This window comes from Emys orbicularis, chromosome 4 (genome assembly GCF_028017835.1).
Source record: "Emys orbicularis isolate rEmyOrb1 chromosome 4, rEmyOrb1.hap1, whole genome shotgun sequence".
In the NCBI taxonomy this organism is placed as follows: domain Eukaryota; kingdom Metazoa; phylum Chordata; order Testudines; family Emydidae; genus Emys; species Emys orbicularis.
Genome location: NC_088686.1, coordinates 132,877,682 through 132,898,041, shown reverse-complemented (window position 1 = coordinate 132,898,041; position 20,360 = coordinate 132,877,682). Strand labels below are relative to the sequence as shown.

The window sequence follows — 20,360 nt, the reverse complement described above, 5'->3', positions numbered from 1 at the left end:
TAAAGAACCATGGACTCAGGGAGCGAGAGAAGATTGAATACACAGGAAAGAGGCGAGCAGGCTGGAGAAGTGTTCCAGCTCAGAGTAGTTTGGTTTGTTAACAACATGCAGCTAGTTTACAAAGTTCCTTTTCAGGGGAATTTTTCAAATGACAAAGATGAAAGCATCTGAAAAGTAGCTACACAGTCTGAGTGGCATTTTGGAAAGCCTTATCGTGCTGGGTAATGTTTGCTCGGTGTTTATAACCACTGGTTTTCATGACATTCTTCATCTGCTTTGAATTAGCACCAGGATGAAACCTGGAATGCTAGTTGGCAGGGGAAACCAAAATACGTTGTTTGGTATTATGAGCTAAGGGGAACGTACTATACGTCCATCCGTGGGCGTTAAGCTACCACCTTATATAGCTATTTTGGAAGAACCTAATTTAACTCTTGCCTTAATCCTTCAATAACTAAAGCTAAGGGGTGAAATCATTCTTTAACCTGATCTTAGAGCAGGGAGGAACGTGTGGGTGTGGGTGCGTATGTGTGTGAGAAATAAATGAAAATATGGTAATAGCAAGTTACAACTGTGTGAAAGCTGAACAGATTAAGGTGATCTTAATTCCCAGGGTTGTTAAACCCTAAAAGGTACTTCATTTTCGTTTTTTAAATAATGTGGTATGGTGAGAGAGGACTCCATCTGAATTAGAAATCAGTGTCTCCTTAATAGCCAGTCAACGTGCAGGACTGTAACATTCCAGCACAGTTTGCCTAAAGGTGTTTGTCTTGCCTCTCTGAGAGGTGGAAAATACTGATGGACTCAGGAATTGGTGAGGCTGGTAATCTTTCTCCCTGGTAGAATGTCTTGACAGTTTTCTCTCCTCCTTGAAGTGAAACCATGTAAGAGCATAGCAACACACACTCAGCTGAATTATAGGTTTAGGTTTAGGTATGGTCAGCCAACTCAGTGACGTTGATTGAACCTCTGAGTTCTTTATTATATTAAATTATTAAGACAGGCAAGCCATTCTTAAAAATGTCCCTTTTCTTTGTCCAGTGCCTGTGGCTTTAAGAAACTACAAAAGCCACAAAGGACCTTCTTAATTTCTTTTACAAAATCAGTTTATTAGAACTTGGGAGGAAAAAATCAGTGCAGAAGAGCTGAGCCATTCTTAGAAAGTGGTGGCAATGCGGAAACGGCTCTAAAACCTGCTACTGATGTTCAGAGCTGCAGAGCACCATGTCTCCATGCAGTTGTGACTGTTAGGCAGGCTCATATGATAGGCACAGAGCAATTCACATACCTGGCTTCCTGTTTCAGCTCTATGAGGGCGCGCTGTCTGAAAACCAAAAGCTGAAATCAAAACTGCAGGAAGCCCAGCTGGAGCTGGCTGATATCAAATCGAAACTGGAAAAAGCAGCCCAGGTAAGGAGGAAAGGGTCTCCAGAACTGGGGAGATGAAGACGGGAGGAGGAGGTGTTGGCTGATGAACCTATGATTTGGAGGTGCTGGTATGGTTTCCGTAAAAGAAAATTGTGCTTGCTTGTAAAGTGCTTTGGATTCTCTGAAAGGTGCTATTGAAGAGGAAAGTATGATTGTTCATGTTAACTACATTAGGCTCCTTGGAAAGACAGCTTTCTTAGGTATGGAGGTTCTGGCCAGTCCCTTTGTGCTGTCCCTGTGCATGCCACTCTGTTTTAATAACTTTCTATTTTTAATTTAAATAGCAGAAACAGGAAAAAACCTCTGACCGATCGAGTATGCTGGAAATGGAGAAAAGGGTATGTGTTTGTGTCTCATTCTTTGACTCTTATGGCTCTGATATGCATGTTAGTTCCTGGAAGGAAAATGTTAATAAAAATCATGGGCACATTTTGTTTTTGCTCCACGGGATAGCGCTTGTGATAATACATGAGTTCTGATTTTGGCTCCCCAAGCTTTTCTGCTCACTGTAAAACAGTTAAACTTCACTTTCTACCTTATCACAAGTTGCTACAGAACCACAATTTACCTTTCGTGGTGTTGAAGGGCTATTGGCCCAGTGTGGCAATTCCTTCCACATCCTCCAAGTCTTCACCAACACAAAGGACCATCTCAACAAAAAACCCAACCCTTTCCAGTCAAGTGGGTAGTATTTTGTACCTTGAAATATGAGCCTCTGAGAAGTCCAATTCACGGCAGTAGATCAAAGACTTAAATTGCCATTCCTGGCTAAAGTGATGTCTTAATCCCATTGCTTACACTGTGTTTGATTAATTAGATTTTGGAGCCTTCTGCTAGTTTCGAGGATGGGGTTTAAATACAATTCCTGAAGTGAAAGACCTGAGCTACTTGTGTGCAAACACATACCAGTGTTATGTCTTTCAGAGATGGTCACATTCAAGCATCCTTAGTTTGCATGGTAGCAAACATTCTTTCTCCTTGGCCTGCAGCCTATACTGTCTTAATCTCATCAGATCTCTCCAGTTAAGCAAGTCTGAGCCTGGTCAGTACTTAGTTGAGGGCTCTTCAGCAGACATGTAGGTGCTGCAAGCAGTGGTGGTAGTGTTTGAGTCAATGGCTTTTTTCCCCTCTGAGAGGGCTCAAGCCAGTGCTGCAGCAGGAAGTCCCGAACAATTGTGGATACTAGAACCCATAATGCAGTTTCATAACTGGGCTCTAGTTCAATTCCAGTTCATTGGTGAAGGTGGGGGGGTAGTTCTGCCTCCTCAAACTCCCTCCTGCAATTTCAAGCACATACAGCTTTCTTACATCCTGTCTTTAAAACTGCCTAGTTACACTGCATGTGAGTTCAGCTGCCATACTCCACTCCAGTGATGGCTACACTTGATTGGTAGATGAAGTAATTCCTGCCTTTCTGAAGTGCTTTGGGATACTTTTCTATGAATGTCACTATAGAAATATAAGCTACTATTTTTTTTCTTTGAAGAAAAAGTATTGAGTTCTTCCCCAAATCTGCCGCATGATCATCAGTGTTTTGAATGTTTCTAAACAGGGGAAACGAGCCCTCGAGCGGAGACTTTCTGAAATGGAGGAGGAGATGAAGGTATGAAAGAATTTGCTCACCCCGTTTTCCCTTCTGTGTTTAGGATTAATGACTGTAGAGGTTATCATGCAGGAGAGGAGTACGTTGTGTGGGAGGAGGTGCCCAATGTAACCCTCTGTGTGGGTCCCTTTATGCAATCCTGACTTGAGTTACTGGCAATGTTCTCAGAGCATGGTCTGATACTAGAATTGCTATATATGATCACTCAGTCAGTTGCATCTCACATTGGATCTATGCCTGTGCCGTTTGATCACACAACAGTGAAAGCTATTTCTCCCAGAGAGCTTTCAGAAACTAACCCTCTGTGATCTCCTGGGTGAGCTTTGTTGTGCTGATCCTGCGTGCCCTGGAGCAGTAGGCCAGCTAAAGTAAAGGCCTCCGTGTTTCATTTCATGTGAACTGGAAAGGCAAAGGAGTTTGTCAGGGAGGTGATGGTGGCTTTGAGAAGTCACACACAGCAGCCAGGGGAAAACTTAAAATGATTGTACTTCTGCCCTCCCTTCCGAGAACACATTGCTGGAAGGAAATCTCAGTAAGTCATCTTGGAACAGAAGATTGTTGTCAGACTTACCTATATTTGTTCCCTCTTACTCCCATTGAAATGTACAGGGATGCTGAGTAGCACATGCCCTCTCAGAGCAGCGACTGCCCCACTCAAACAGCTCCTTTGCTTTGCCACTTCTCCCGCCAGTCAGCTGCATGGAAGGACTGCCACCCTCGCTTGAAAGCCCTGCGAGCACTGATCTGGCTGGCACCGCTCTGGAGTCGGCTTATTCTGATGGTGGGGGGGAGGGGCGCAGCATGTTGTGCTGTCCCAGTGAACCGAAGGCTTTAAGCTGGCTTTGCAATGTTACATCATCTTATGCAATACACTCCTGCTGACATTGATAGAACGCACCTCTTTGTTCTCTCCCCCCCTGGTTCATTTCCCTTTGAACGCAGTCCAAGTGGGACTTAGCTTCATCACTTTAAACAAAAAGAAGGATTCTCCTCGTGAGGGTTAAGAGCTGCTGAATCCCCCTAACCTATTGCAGTGATGAAAGCGATTTCCTGCCTTGCTGGAGATGGTTCCAATTTCACATTTGCTCAAAGGAGCTTCAGATTTTTACAGAGCATAATGAGTCTTTGAAGTAAAGCTCCAGTTGGCTATTCCTGTATCTTAAACTCAAATTACTAGAGGATCTCGACTCCCCGGTTGTAGGCAGGGGCTCAGAGATGGTCCTACAAAGTGAGGTTCTGGGCACAGTCCGGAGATGTCAGTGTCCCAGAAAGGCCACGTTACGACGCTGTCACATATAATTGCATGCTCACATAGGGAGGCAGACATCCCGGTACCACGTAAGAACCCGAATAGAGCAGGGAGAATGAAGAACCTGGAATGTAATTATTAATTGTTGGTAAAAAAAGCTCAGCTGGAGTCTTTGTCTACGGACCTTCAATCAGTAGTTTGATTAGCAGAAAAGTTTGAAATCCACACTTACTAGCTGGTGGGAGAGGAGGGAGTTGGGGACTAGATGTTCACATGTATACATTTATTTTAAATATAAGCACCAGAATAGTGAGCATTTCATCACCACAGAGAAATTGTTCTTGCTTATAGGCATGAAAATGTGACTCTCAGGGTAACCATGTTCCCCTATTTTTACAGCAGTCATACTAACAGTGGGCTTGTCTATATGAACACTTAGTTTGCAGCAATCTGAGGTGTAAATCTTCCTCGCAGTAAGTGTGCATGTGGACCACAAAGCAGCTTAAACTGCGGAGTAAACAGGCCAATCAATGGCCTGTCAGTTCTGTGTGCTTCAGTGCATTTGATGCTGACAAAGTACTGGGACTGGCCTACCAGAGCCCCTGGACTGACACTTACTCTTTTCATCGGCTGCTTTTACCCATTCATAGCCTCACTTTACTGGGCTCCTCCCGAAGAAAGCAGCAAAGTGACCTTGTGTTAATAGAACAAAGATACATTCACCCTGACTGCAGCTCCTCTGTGCTGCCATTACGTTTTGACTTGTTACTCTTGCAGAAAGTTCATAAGAATGCTGTCAGACCCTGCTGTGTTGTAGCATTTCTTGGCTGCCAGCCACTCATTAAGAGGGTATAAATTGCTGAGCTAGAAATGTTAAATGAGGCAATGCTTGTGAGCACTCAGGACTGTTAGAAAAGCAGGCTACTCGCTAGCATCTTACATCTTTCCTGAAAGTGAGAGAATTGACACTGTCTAATCAGCTGAATGAGAGGTTTAAGAGAATAAGCATTTTAATCGCTAACGTGTGAATGGCACTATGAAAACTAAAGCATTTTCCTGTGTGATTGTGCATCACTCCCAACACTGCCACCAGAGAGGAGCTGCTGACCCCCATCTTCCCCTTGCTTGCTAGTCTTGTATATTCCCACCAGCTCTGCCTACTGACCTGAAGTGGTGTCAGTTGAGCCAGTTCACTAATTTTCCTTAACATGGAGGCATGGAATGTGAGTTGTTCCAATAATCAAACATCTTGGGTCATTAGCACTAGTGTTAATCCTGTCATTTTCAGAAGGTCATAACAAGTTTTGAGTTATTGTATGTCTGACCTATTTCCAAGTTCCCTGTTCCTTTGGTATTTGTCTTGCTCTCCTCCTGCTCTGTGCATCAGGTGTCCTCCAGTAGACTGATCCCAACCAGAGTGAATAGAGAGGACTTGAATCCCCTTGTAGCAGACTCTCTAGGGCTAGAGAAGCAGGTGAGGATCACACACAGTGCTTGGGCATACAGGGTGGAAAGCTTTTCTGCCCCATCTTGTGCTTCAGAATACTAGTTACTTGGCTCCCCCAATTCATGGACTTAACCTGATGCTAAGGTAGCAACCAAAAAGCAGGGAACAGCGTAAAGAAGAAAATAGCTGATCCTGAGAAACCTTCAGTGCGTGAAGAGAAATGTGCCCACAGAGACACTCTTGCTGAAGTGATAGAGGGGTGCCGAATGTTTTCCTGACTAAATCTGAGGTGGTGCTGATCTGACTGAAGGTGCAGGAACCTGGTTAGTGAAGCAGAAAGAAAATTACCATTTATGCTGAATTGAATTCAATGCCCAAGCTCCCAAGGTTGCTCCATTCTCCTAAAACAGGATACAGGAAACTTCCACTGAAATCAATGGAAGCTGCCCATATTGTGCAGCAGAAGAGGATCCCAGCATTTGGTGAGATATGTGTGCATTGAGCCCTCTTGAAATAGCTGGATGGTCGAATGCACGGATTCTCAAACTGGGGGTTGTGACTCCTCAGGGGGTTGCAAGGTTGTTAAATGGGGGTTGCGAGCTGTCAACCTCCACCCCCAACCCCGCTTCGCCTCCAGCATTTATAATAGTGTTAAATATTTTTTTTAAAAGTTTTATTTTAATTTATGAAGGTGGGGGAGGGTGTTGTACTCAGAGGCTTGCTGTTTGAAAGGGGTCACCAATAGAAAAGTCTGAGAACCAGTGCAAACTCATTGTATTTGACTGATGCAGGCCCAAGATGCTGGAAATTGAGTTCACAGACAGCTGCATTGGACTGTGCTGTTCTGTAGCCCAAGTACCAAGAAAGGCAATGAGCAATTGTAGCAGTCTGACTCAGGAGCTGGTATTTGCTGTTGGCTTTGGGCCTGGCTTTTTGGCCATTACTGGGCTTTCTTTGAGTGTAAGAACTGGAAAGCTGGCTTTCCTCACAGTGCTTTGCCTTGCTGGGTGTGTACATGCACCTCCACACAGAAGCCAACACCAGATTATTGTAGGTTGCAGTGTTGGTGAGGCCAGGCTGTGCTCAGATGCTGGGATTCTGAGGCTTGGATCCAATATCTGTACTGGAATATGAACATTGTCTCTAAATCAGTATAATGCTCTCTCTCAAATACATACCTCTCATTTTACGTCTTAGATCTATTTTATGTTTGTTCTATTCTTGCCAGCCACACGACTCCAGTGAAACACTGCAGCTTAACTGAAACGCCACGAGGGGACGGCTTTCTCTTGGTGTCTGTTTTGAGGCAGTATCGTAAGCATATCAGTCTCCCAATATTTGTCAGTTTAGATCATATTTGAGGCTGACTGCCCTGGTCTACTAAAGGTGCATGAATATTCAGTGAGAGACCAGTTTGGCCTGGACAAATTAGGGATAGACTATGACTCATTTCCCTAGTGTAGGATATTCCCTCCCTGAGATTCACAAGGAGATTTCTTTCCAATTCCATTACACATGTTCATTGCAATGTGCTAAAGGCCATTGTTTGTTCTTTCCCATTTATGTGTAAGCTCCACTCATTTTGCCGATCAGCTCAATGCTGAATCCTTTTGGAAATCCCCACTAATTTTCTCCTTGCTTCAAATGCATAACTTACACTGCCATTGACACCAGTGATGAATTTGGCCCCTTGTATTAAACGTTCACTGCTACATAAAATGAATAGTGCTGGTGAATATAAAAACAGGCTAAGTAGAAGTAGCTGTTTGTTGCTTGTAACGAGCACATAGTTTAAGCTTGACAACACTGATATTAAGCCACTCTCCTCTATTCGCCTCTGCTGCTTATGTTTACCTTCCAAGGCTTTAGGGTTAGCTCTCCTGGTTCCTGACTTGTTCAATAAAGTCCTTTGTCCCTCTGTTCCATATGAATGGTATTTGCTATTGGTTTATGGCATGGGGATTTCAAATGCCATTTGCAACTGCCCTCATCTTTAATACATAGGTACAGCCCTCAGATGCTACAGGTCCCAGCCTGCAGCGGTCCCTCTGGTGACTGTAGTCAGTGTTGTTTGATGCAAATTGGGTGTAGTCCTTCAGCTCTTGGCCAGTCTGCCGGTGCATCTTGCGGTTCGGGAAAGACCAGCTGCTCCAATGAATAGAGGCCTCCTTTTTAATCCACCATATTGACTAAACTGCATAAATAGCATTACCTTTCCAGTGGCTGCTTCCCTTCAGAACCCACCCCAGCGTATGCCCGGGTACTCGGAGGAGCATTCGACTGTTTGAATTTTCAGGGAACACAAGATTTTAAGCCGACGTGATCAGGGCCTAGATGTTTTCACTTTTGAATTTAGGATTGTTCTTCTCATGACTGCTTCAGTCTCTGCTCAACTTCCCTGCACCCGTCTCCATGATACAGCCTTGTATCTAGCACATGCTGTGCCTCTGTTGGACTGGCTAGTGGCTGGTCCTGCTGGAAAAAGGAACCTGGCAAGTCCTCAGTCACTTCCTGTCACTTGAACTTGGCATGTGTATTGCCATTCGTGGCATAATACGAATATCATCTCTGAATAATGGCTGATATTCAGCTAGTGTCTGTGTTGCTCTCACTGCTTTTCCTTTTACTGTGTGTCTTCCATGTTTTCCTTCATCTTACTTTTCCCCTCTCCTGTAGCAGCTATAACTGTACTAATTTCATCTCTATATTGCCCTGGGTCCATTGATTTCTTTTATTAATTGAGAATGCTTTGTTCCTAGTATGCTTGCTGTTTAGGGTGCTATTTAGTGCAGCACTGTTCAGGAAGAAATATATTTCTTTATTTAAAAACGACTAATTCATTGGGAGCTGGGTGGCTTGAGGCACTGAATTTTCACTGATTGAGATCGGGGCTCAAATTTAGCTTGGGTGGCTGAGAGAAGAATTGAGTGGTGATCTCGGCGGGGATGCACGAACACATGCACTTTGGCACAATTGGTCGATGACCAGGCACCAGTGTAGAAGATGCTGCTGATCAGGGTGGCAGAGTGGTGAGGGGCACAGGATGGAATTGCAGGGCTGCAGCAGATGCATTGATAGAATTATGCATGTGCTTTAGTCTCAGTATGGGGATGGCTGGTACTTGGGTAGAGAGTCAGGCAGATCAGAGGACTGTAAGGTACAGGTTAGCCTTCCCTTTGCTGTTGGAAATAGCTCTGCAGGCTGGAGAGTGAAGGACAGTAGAGTTAGTATGTCAAACACTCCTAGTAAATTGTAAGGAAAGTTCAGGTACCGTGTCCAGGGTTACCATGTGTGGCTTTCAAGGACAGTAAGATGGAACACAGTCTACAAGAGAACGCTGCCATTCTTAATAAAACCGCTGTTTAAGTGGGTTTAGCCTGTAGCAGAATGGACGGTGCCTGAGGCTTCCTTTCTAATGCTTCAATGTGTTGTCCAGCCTCTTGTGTGCTTTCACATCTCTCCACTTCGCTCACATTGCTGTTTTTTTTTTTTTTTTTTTTAGTGTTTGTGAACTAAATTCACACTTGTGGCCTCTTATATCCTTGGTCTGTTTTGTCTGTCTTTCTGTCCACTCCGTGTCTCACTCTCTGCAGAACCTCCACCAGCTCAAACAGATTCACACCCTGAGGCAGATGAATGAGCAGCTGTTGGCCGAAAACAGGGCCTTGACCCGGGTCGTAGCCAGGCTCTCAGCATCCACCGAGCCCCCAGAATCAGAAGAGCTATAGCTTCTTCCCCTCCAGTTCACCTCGCCTCCTTCCTCTATTCCAGGCAGGTCTTTACTGTTATTGTCTGAACTGTCCCTTGCCCCTTTTAACTCTTCATGAAGGTGTTTGGTAAGCCTGTGGCTCAAAACACAGCATGTGGCAAAGGGGTGGTGGGCAAAGGATTCCCCCCCGCACACTCTTAAAAAAACCCAACCTTCCAGCATGACATAGTTCTGTGTTTGAACCCAGAGTTTTAGAGTACACTGCATTTGGCTTCTCTGCTCTTTGCCCCACCTTGGAGATGCTGGCCTCATCGCTTTTGCAAATAACTCATACTCCAGGGATGCATTTTCCATGTGTGGGCTTGAGATTGGAGAGCATCGTCCTGCGTAAATGGAAGACTTCAACCCCTCCCCCCTTTTCTCAAAAACTCCTGAGCTGAGGACACAGTAGGGGCTGGAGTGGATAACAAACTGCTACTCAAAACCGGAATATTTGTCCTCATGCTCTCCTGGGACTCTTAATGCTGATAAATGGACATGTTACATTGAGTCTGCCAGCACCATCCATTATATCTTAAAGTGGGAGCATTTATTGCAGCATGTAATTGATCATACCAGGTACTATGAGTCGCTCTTATTTCACCTTGGTAGAGCTGTATCAGAAGTCAGTAGCTAGCAACTAATACTCACTGCCTGTGACACCAGGATTATCTGAAGTCAGCGTTAACGTCCTGCTGGGGAGACTGTGAATAAGCATTACACATCTCAAATGAGAGAGCTGTTTATAAAAGTCTGGCACTTAGCAGTTGAAAGCTGTGTTCTTTTTAACTTTACTTGTATAAGGAAACCGTTTGTCCCCCTCTGTGTTTTGAAGGGCACTTGTTGACTGGGACTTTAATGCAGCATTTACAATATCCCCCAAGCAATCTGTTTAAAGGTTAACATGAGCAGGTAGGAGGCATGCAAGATGCATTTGCTTTTTCCACAATTGTTAAATTTACTGCCGAGCAATTACTGTTTGAAAGCCCCAAAGTTGTCTGTTTCGATCAGCTTTGCGCATCACATGCCATGCAGTTAGGTCTCTTCTGTCATGCTTTTTCTTGCTCAGTGTTAAAATTAAGAGAACTAAAAATGTAAATCCTAACTGTCCCCTTCAAGTCTGTCAGTCTTGTGCCAGGTTAGTTCAGAGGTACATGGGCACACTCAGATATAACTAGGGAGGCAATGTGTTCCAGCCCTTGGAGCTAGGAGACTCATTCGTATTAGAAATAAGGTACAAATCTGTAACAGTGTGGGTGATTAATCATTGGGAGAAACTACCAAGGGAAGGGGTGGAGTCCCCATCTCTTGAGATATTCAGATCAACACTGGATGTCTTTCTAGAAGATGCACTTCAGCTAAACCCAAGTTTAGGCTCAGTACAAGTGTACCTGGGCAAAATTCTCTGGCCTGTGTAAGAGGATGTCAGACTAGATCAGGGGTCGGCAACCTTTCAGAAGTGGTGTGCCGAGTCTTCATTTATTCACTCTGATTTAAGGTTTCGTGTGCCAGTAATACATTTTAACGTTTTTAGAAGGTCTCTTTCTATAAGTCTATATAATATATAACTAAACTATTGTATGTAAAGTAAATAAGGTTTTTAAAATGTTTAAGAAGCTTCATTATAAATAAAATGCATAAATTAAAATGCAGAACCCCCCCAGACCGGTGGCCAGGAACTTGGGCAGTGTGAGTGCCACTGAAAATCAGCTTGCGTGCTGCCTTCGGCACGCGTGCCATAGGTTGCCTACCCCTGCACTAGATGATCTAATGGTCCCTTCCTGGCTCTGCTGCTGACTCATTTATGACCTTAAACAGGAAACCAAACCTTGGTTTCCCATCTGGATAATGAAAAAAATGGTTACCCTCCTTTTTAAAGTACCTTGATCAACGAATGAAAACTGACAAGTATTTTCATCCCCATTAACCACTCCATATGCCAGGGTGATGGTGCCATTTCTCAAAGGGTTTTATTTAATTTTCAAAAAATCCCCATCCCTTCGAAAGGTCTCCATCACTTTCTCTTTCCAGTCACACCCTCACTTGTACCTGACAGGTGACAGATAAGTGAAGTGCATATGCAATACTTGCACATGTAGGATTCGCTTTACCATATTGTTACACCAGTCAAACAATGCTGGATGGGATGTCCTGAGGACTGAATTCCCGCTGCTATGTTGGTTCAGCTCGTTCACTTTCAGTATTGTATTGACCAGAAAAGTGTTCAGCTGTCTGTCCTAGTCATTGTCAATCTGCTTTGTGTCTAACTCACTTTACAAGACTCCAGTTTGCTTTACAGTGAAACAGATAGGGAACTGGTACATTCAGCAAGTAAGGGTGAGGAGGGGGGATGGTATTTTAAAAGCTTGGCTTTCTGCAGTCAAGCAGTCAGGTCTGTTCTACTTTCAGAAGCTCCCTTGGGAGTAGTTGGTTTCTTTGTGCAGGGCTGAACCTTTTTAGAAGTACTTGTTTTATTGTTAAAGTTGCATTCTTACTGGTGCAATAAATCGCCAAACCTTGGTGGACCTTGCTTGTAAAACGTGGCCAAGCTCCAAGCTTCCAGTAAGCAGTTAATATTGAGACACTGCTATGTAACCTCTTTCACTCCTTATGGGAACCCATGACAGATTTACCTGTTCCCGAACCAGGAGACACCAACTAGAGGGTCCCCCACAGCCATCTGGGTTTGTTCAAGACTTCACAATACACCAGAATCCACCAAACAGAGATGTAGAGAGGACACCAGCTTCTGGGAAGCTTTGCTTGTCTGGAAACTGAATCCTGACATGCAAACAGGAACTAATGTGATTAAACTGACTAGGTCTGTTGACCCAGCAGTTTGTGTATGGCTGTGCTGAGTCTTGCTTGGGCTGCAAATTGAGTTGGAAGGCAGGAGAGAAGCAACCAGATACCAAATGCTTTCCCCGTGTCACATGGTCTCTTGGGACTACAGTGATGTACGGTGTCCTCCATCCACCTAACAATGGCAAGTTACCGTATATACTCGTTCATAAGCCGAATTTTTTTAGTAAAAAAGGGAAGCACCAGAGAAGGGGGTCGGCTTATGAACGGGTATAGAGAGGGAGAGGTGGGACACAGCCCCTCCCCCCCAACAGAGGGAGCAAGGAGAGGCAGCAGAGCCAGAAGGGAAGAGGCGGGGCCAGAGTCTCTCCACTTCTGGCCACGTTGCTCTCCCCCCAGCCTCCGAAGCATCTGCAGCTCCGGGCCTGGCAGGCTGCAGCCATGCTGCTCGGCCCCGCCCCCAGAGCACGCTGCGGCCGTGCCACCCGGCCCAGCCCACTGGAACATGCTGCAGCCGCGCCGCCCAGTCTGGCCCGCCGGAGCAGGCTACGGCCGTGCTGCCCAGCCTGCTGGAGCATCTCCAGCCAGGCCAGAGACATCCTCCCCTGGCCCGCCCCAGATAAGGTGGGATGGGATGGGGAGAGTGGGGGGGTCCCGGGCTAGGGGTGGGGTCATGTGGGGGGTGGTCACAGGGGTTACTCCTGTGACCCCCAGCTTCTCCCCCCCCCAAAACATTTCCCCACCAGTTGCTGTCCCGACCCATCAGGGTAAGCAGCTGGCGCACCGGGACACTTTGTTTACTTAGGTTTACCTCCGTGCCTGTTGACGCGAGGTAAAGAAACCATCTTGGCCCACCAGCAGCTTATCCTGATGGCCCGGGAGCCAAAGTTTGCTGACCCCTGAATTATAGGGTCGGCTTATGAACGAGTTATAAAAAAATTCCATTTTTACTTATCCATCTTGAGGGGGGTCGGCTTATAAACGAACCAGCTTATGATCGAGTATATACGGTAGTTGGTTTTTTATTGGTAAAATTGACCTATTGCTTAAATGCCAATAAAAATAATCCAAACAAACGCTTGCCTTTCAAACCAACACACAGACCAACTGCACAACCATTAAAAACAAAACAAAACAACAGATCGCTCGTTAAATCCCCACCCTACCCTTGCAACCCACAACCACATTACGCCCACCTCCTTCCCTCATACAAACCATGCAGCCTTTAACTCAGACAACGTGGCATGGTTACCTTCTCTTTGGCATGCTGAATGCCGTTGTGCAGTGGTAGACATTTGTGGGGGCAGTGTAGATTTGTAGTTTAAGCCTGCTTTGTTGGCTTCACTGTTAATGGAGGGAATTGCTTAAGTGGAAATAGTGTGTAATAGTGTGTTTCACTCTTGGGAGTTGTCTGTTGGCAGCAGTGTTAATGTAGGTGATCTAATGAGGAAGTAGGGTTGTTTTTTTCCAGTAGCTGTTTGTGGTATGAACGGAGTTTGCATGTTAGCTAGTGAATTCTTGGCTCCTTATGGGTGTGCTGGATTGTTCCACTTGAGCCAAATAAAAAGATTCTTAAAGATTTGTGACTTTGTTTGGGGGACTTTCCCAGGTTTTTAAAATCCATCTCGACATTGATATTAATTGACATGGATAACTTATCAGTGTTGCCTATCGTTGTCCTCAACCTATCCAGTTTTCAATCGATTGTGGCAGCCATGAGTCCAGCGCTTAATCTATACCAGTGTGAGCCATGAGAATTTTTTCATAGCACAGTTTAGTGTAGACACAACTAATCTTGTTGGATGTAAACTGCCCTGTCCTCTACCTGGAATTTCTGACTTGGCCATTTAAAGTTGACCTGCAGGGGAAAAAATGGGTTTGTGACCCTTTCAGCTTTGTGTGGCCATACCTGAAAGGCTTGGAAAACAGACTGTTTACCCCGGAGGACTGGTGCAATGACATCCCAAGAGGGGAAGGGAATAGTCCGTTACTGTTTTGATTTTAACACCTATTAACTGAAATTACTAATGAACACTATACAGGAAGGAAGGATTTGCTCTGTCAATGTCTTCCTCCTCCTTCAGGTGCAGTATGAAAGCTTGCAATACACAGCCCTCAGATCCTCCAGAAAAGTCAGGGATGACCAGACTTGCATCTGATTTTTTACTAAGGGCTTGTCTACACTTACCCAGGGATCGACGCATCGGCAGACAATTTAGCGGGTTTAGTGAAGACCTGCTAAATCAACCGCAGATTGCTCTCCCGTTAACTCCTGTACTCCACCAGATCGAGAAGAGTAGGGGGAGGCACCGGGAGAGCATAGTGTGGACGCTATTAACATAAACCTTTCCGGTCTCCTTTGACTATCATAAAGAGGCAAAAACAGGGCATGCACGTAACTTTCTAAAAATACTTCAGGTCACCCTCAGTCAGTCTGTCAATCATAACTAGCCATTGGCAATCAATTCACGATCTAATGATCAAGCTCTAAAATGATTCCCTCATCCTAGCCCTGCCTTTGTCCTGCTGCTTAACTCATTTCATGTAGTGCTGGCGTAACTTTAAGAAAGAATGCTGCCTCCGAACCTCCCACTCTGGGTCCTTTGGCTTGTCCAGAGAGCTGCCTCCGTGGCCGCACCTGTTCCCATTTCTCGAAAGGACTGATCAGAATTGCAGAGGGTTTTGGAAAATCTCATAAATGTGCTGACTGCCCCCAGCAAGCAGCAGATGGGAAGTGTTCGGTACTGAAAGCACTCCGCGCTCATCCCCTGTCACTCCAGCTTTGAGTCTCCTGGACTGCTGTAATTCAGTGTGTATGTGTGACGGGTTGGATCACAGAAACCCCCTTGGGAGCTGCCACCCAATGTGCCAAGACTACCCCTGCTTCTGTTTTCCCTGCCAGCTCAGGATTCCAGCACCCTGTCTTGCTGAGCCAGACACTCCAGTCTGCTCTAACAAAGACTCAGGGTCTGAATCACTAGTCCCAAAGCTGCAAGTTTACCCGAAACCAGCTCACAGGAGTGTGCTTGTCTTTAGCACTCAGATGCCCAACTCCCAATGGGGTCTAAACCCAGATAAATCCGTTTTACCCTGCATAAAGCTTATGCAGGGCAAACTCATAAATTGTTCGCCCTCTATAACACTGATAGAGAGATATGCACAGTTGTTTGCTCCCCCAGGTATTAATACATACTCTGAGTAAATTACTAAATAAAAAGTGATTTTATTAAATACAGACAGTAGGATTTAAGTGGTTCCAAGTAGTAACAGACAGAACAAAGTAAGTCACAAGCAAAATAAAATAAAATGCGCAAATCTATGCCTAATCAAACTAAATACAGATAATCTCACCCTCAGAAATGCTTCAGTAAGTTTTTCTCAGACTGGACACCTTCCAGGCCTGGGCACAATTCTTTCCCCTGGTACAGCTTTTGTTCCAGCTTAGGTGTTATCTAGGGGATTCTCCATGATGGCTCCTCTCCCTCTCTGTTCTCTTCCACCCCTTTATATATCTTTTGCATAAGGCGGGAACCCTTTGTCTCTCTGGGTTTCCACCCCCCCCTCACTGGAAAAGCACCAGGTTAAAGATGGATTCCAGTTCAGGTGACATGATCACATGTCACTGCAAGACTTCATTACTCACTTGCCAGCACACATATACAGGAAGACTCACAGGTAAACACAGTCATCTGCAGACAATGGTCCTTGTTAATGGGAGTCATCAAGATTCCAAACCATCATTAATGGCCCACACTTTACATAATTACAATAGGCCCTCAGAGTTATGTTTTATATTTCTAGTTTTAGATACAAGAGTGGTACATTTATACAAATCGGATGATCACACTCAGTAGATTATAAGCTTTGTAATGATACCTTACAAGAGACCTTTTGCATGAAGCATATCCCAGTTACATTATACTCACTTATATTTTTATAAAACCATATAGACTGCACAACGTCACACCCTCCTCCTGAACTTACTGCCAGAGACTTGGACACTGACCATGGCGGAGGCAGTATACCTAAAATTCGTTTTGGGGCTCCCCTATGGGGCAGACACTCCTGTGTCCCCCAAAAGGGAAAGAGACCCTGATCCAGCTGTAGGCTCACAGCTACCAGCTATGAGAGACCTTTCGCTGGCCAGCAAAATCCCCCCCCTTTCACTCAGGTTGGGTTTGCTTCCAGCTAGATCCTTGGGGTTTGTTCCCACCGCAGCAGTCACCAGGACCCCAAATTCCAGCTCCAGGATACATGTCTCTGTGCACCTCTTCCACTCCATTACAGCCAGGTCATGCTTCTGGGTCTTACTTGCTTTGTCTCTTAAGTCCAGGCTGGTGGGCAGCCTTTTCTTTTTCCAGGTCAGCCTTTTCCCAGGCAAATTGTACATCAATTTCCATTTGTCTTTCCTTGAGACCATCACTTGACGAGCTGGGATACCACAGAGAACACCCTCCTGCCAGAACAGGCACCCCTCCCCTCCTGTCTTGCTAGGTTAGACACTCCAGTCAGCTTCAGCACAGACAGAGGTTGGGCCACACCCATCTGCAGTTCACTGAAACTGAGATGTACTCAGCTCAGGGGCTTCTTAGTTAACAGAGACATTTCCAGCGCCCATTGTTCAGTCTTTCTGGGCAATTTGCAACTTGTGTAGTTTTAGCTTCTTTTGATCTTCATTCTTACTTATTTTGCTTCCTTTTCTGTCCCTAATTTCCTTTCCCGAAATAAGCAAACAGAAAATAACAAACCAGTAACCACTTTGTCTGTTCTTCAGCCACCACACTTAAAATTCACTTAAACTACCAGTATCTCAAAGCAATCAGCTGTGCACAGATCCTGCTCGACTACGCCACTGTGACGGGTTGGATCACAGAAACCCCCTTGGGAGCTGCCACCCAATGTGCCAAGACTACCCCTGCTTCTGTTTTCCCTGCCAGCTCAGGATTCCAGCACCCTGTCTTGCTGAGCCAGACACTCCAGTCTGCTCTAACAAAGACTCAGGGTCTGAATCACTAGTCCCAAAGCTGCAAGTTTACCCGAAACCAGCTCACAGGAGTGTGCTTGTCTTTAGCACTCAGATGCCCAACTCCCAATGGGGTCTAAACCCAGATAAATCCGTTTTACCCTGCATAAAGCTTATGCAGGGCAAACTCATAAATTGTTCGCCCTCTATAACACTGATAGAGAGATATGCACAGTTGTTTGCTCCCCCAGGTATTAATACATACTCTGAGTAAATTACTAAATAAAAAGTGATTTTATTAAATACAGACAGTAGGATTTAAGTGGTTCCAAGTAGTAACAGACAGAACAAAGTAAGTCACAAGCAAAATAAAATAAAATGCGCAAATCTATGCCTAATCAAACTAAATACAGATAATCTCACCCTCAGAAATGCTTCAGTAAGTTTTTCTCAGACTGGACACCTTCCAGGCCTGGGCACAATTCTTTCCCCTGGTACAGCTTTTGTTCCAGCTTAGGTGTTATCTAGGGGATTCTCCATGATGGCTCCTCTCCCTCTCTGTTCTCTTCCACCCCTTTATATATCTTTTGCATAAGGCGGGAACCCTTTGTCTCTCTGGGTTTCCACCCCCCCCTCACTGGAAAAGCACCAGGTTAAAGATGGATTCCAGTTCAGGTGACATGATCACATGTCACTGCAAGACTTCATTACTCACTTGCCAGCACACATATACAGGAAGACTCACAGGTAAACACAGTCATCTGCAGACAATGGTCCTTGTTAATGGGAGTCATCAAGATTCCAAACCATCATTAATGGCCCACACTTTACATAATTACAATAGGCCCTCAGAGTTATGTTTTATATTTCTAGTTTTAGATACAAGAGTGGTACATTTATACAAATCGGATGATCACACTCAGTAGATTATAAGCTTTGTAATGATACCTTACAAGAGACCTTTTGCATGAAGCATATCCCAGTTACATTATACTCACTTATATTTTTATAAAACCATATAGACTGCACAACGTCACAGTATGTTCCTTTCCACCGGCCGCTGGTTCCCATTAGCCTGGTGAGGCTTTTGTGACCGTAACAATGAGCTGTGTAACCCTTCCCCTGCCTTTGTCTTTGTGCAGGTTTTGACAGAGCTGAAGTCCGACAATCAGAGGCTGAAAGATGAAAATGGAGCACTCATCCGTGTCATCAGCAAACTCTCCAAGTAGGACGTCGGAGGGAAGGAAGGAAGGAGGGGGCTTCTGTGCACAAGCTGCCAACCCTGCCACCCAGCCCCCAACCGCCTCTTGCCCTCCAATCAAAAGTACAGCAAGCCTTTCAGCCGTGGGAACAATGCGCCTCGCACTCCCCCGTCCCGTCCCCTCATTGTACATTCCCTTAGCATCCCTCTGAATGCACCCCCAGCCATTTTATTATTTTAATTTAAGCATGTCGTGGTATCTTGGACATTTTATTCAAGGGGAAAAGAGACATGAGAGCTGGGTTTGAGCTGCCAAAACTTCCTGCCACAAACCCAGCCTTGTCCACATTGGACTCCAGTCTGGAGCAGAGAAGCTTCTACTGTAATAAGCGATACAGAAATGACTCTGTAGAAGTGATCCGACGGGTCCAGAAACTTTGTAGCTGGGGGCGGGGGGACATGAGTGGGAGTTGTCACACTGAGGGTGTACGTCAGCTGCCCACTTGGCGTTGGGGGTCCGGTTACAATGTGATGCTGTGAAAGCCACGGGGGCTCGTTTCTGTGACAGACTGTGACGACAGCTGCTTTGCACGGAGGCTCTGTTCTCCTGTCATCCCAGTAGCTGGCTCTATTTAACGTACGATTTTAAATCTGTTTGCTATCTTCATTTCTGAATCCCAGTTTCAGACCCCCCCCCCCCCCTCCCGCCCTTTGCCCATGCTTCATTTCTACAGCCCAGGCAATCGTGGGTCACTCTGTACTCCTTCCACAGTTGCTGTCTCGGTTACTATCCAGGTAATAGCATCTGCTAATTGCATCTGGGCTCTTTCCTCTTGGGATAAGATTCATTGCTGATATTAGCCGGGGTCTCTGATGAAGGAGAAACTGAAGCAGCAGAGGTCACCTGCTGGCCTCACATGCACATGTAACAAATCTGGGTGTGAATATCCATGCAGGGAGGTACGCATGCACAAGTAACCAACCCCCATCTTCTTCCAGTAGCAACAGGATGAGCATTTGTCTGTTAGTGTTACTTACAGGATAGCACCCTGCAAAGTACTCGGAGCAGATGTCTGGTGTACTTGTTTTAATTTCCAACAAGAGCAAAAACGAATGAAAATACAGGTGTATTTTGAATTGGCTTTAAAGGGGAGAGGGTGGAGAGGCTGTATTTGGCTACAAAAAGGATAGCCCGGCCTTTGATGGCAAATCCTGACACAGCTAATACAGCAAGGTTGAGAAACCTTAAGCAATGATCAGTTGCCAGCTCCATGTCATTAGAGGGTGTAACTGTTTTCATTTAATAGTGGCCAGAATGAGCCAGTTTTGGGGTGTGTACTGGTAACCAGATCTGTGGGGTAAACTGTTTTGATTGCTGGAAGCTAGCAACAGGATTTGACCTGGATGAAAACCTCAAAGGGCTCTTTCATGTCCTGTGTACTTGGAACAATTTGGAAGTGTTCACTTCCAAGGGCATTAAGAAGGTGACTCCTCCAGATGTTACACACGTCTCTTTCTAGCTTCCAGTGGAAGCCAGGCATTAACTTGTTAACACATCTGCTGAGCCTACCGTTAGAGGACTACTTGTGGTGGGTTCGGGAAAGGACCCTCCTTGTTCAGAGATTCCAGCGTTGGCGCAGAAGATGTGAGTCTAGCCACTATGTTGACAGGGACAGATGAGTAACTTGAACATGGATATTATTCTCATCATTGCTCAACAGGGTAAAGTCTAACTTTGTCTTTAGCATCTCGGTTATTGCATCAGTAGGTGTTGGCCCGAGGCAAAGTTTCTTATCTCCCTTCTATTTTTTGTATCCAAAACTTGGTTTTGCACCTACTCTCCAGCTCCTGTGGTGCATCCACCATCCTCTCAGCTGAGCAGGATGACAAGACCCACTTCGGAGCCTCAGTGGCATCGC

General features: G+C 45.3%; 1 protein-coding gene across 5 annotated transcripts in view; it reads left to right on the top strand.

Annotated features, from left to right (window-relative positions):
- Positions 1 to 18,469, top strand: part of PPP1R12B (protein phosphatase 1 regulatory subunit 12B) — a 158,440-nt gene extending 139,971 nt beyond the window's left edge. For 3 of the 5 annotated variants that reach the window (XM_065402540.1, XM_065402538.1, XM_065402541.1), the window contains 4 exons: positions 1,306 to 1,410; positions 1,713 to 1,766; positions 2,981 to 3,031; positions 18,383 to 18,469. In XM_065402540.1, the coding sequence (XP_065258612.1) occupies positions 1,306 to 1,410; positions 1,713 to 1,766; positions 2,981 to 3,031; positions 18,383 to 18,469 (297 nt within the window). Of the gene's footprint in view, positions 1 to 1,305; positions 1,411 to 1,712; positions 1,767 to 2,980; positions 3,032 to 5,667; positions 5,755 to 9,320; positions 10,348 to 18,382 lie in introns of those variants that run through there. The other 2 variants (XM_065402537.1, XM_065402539.1) reach the window with 2 other exon arrangements.
- The last annotated feature ends 1,891 nt before the right edge of the window (positions 18,470 to 20,360 follow it).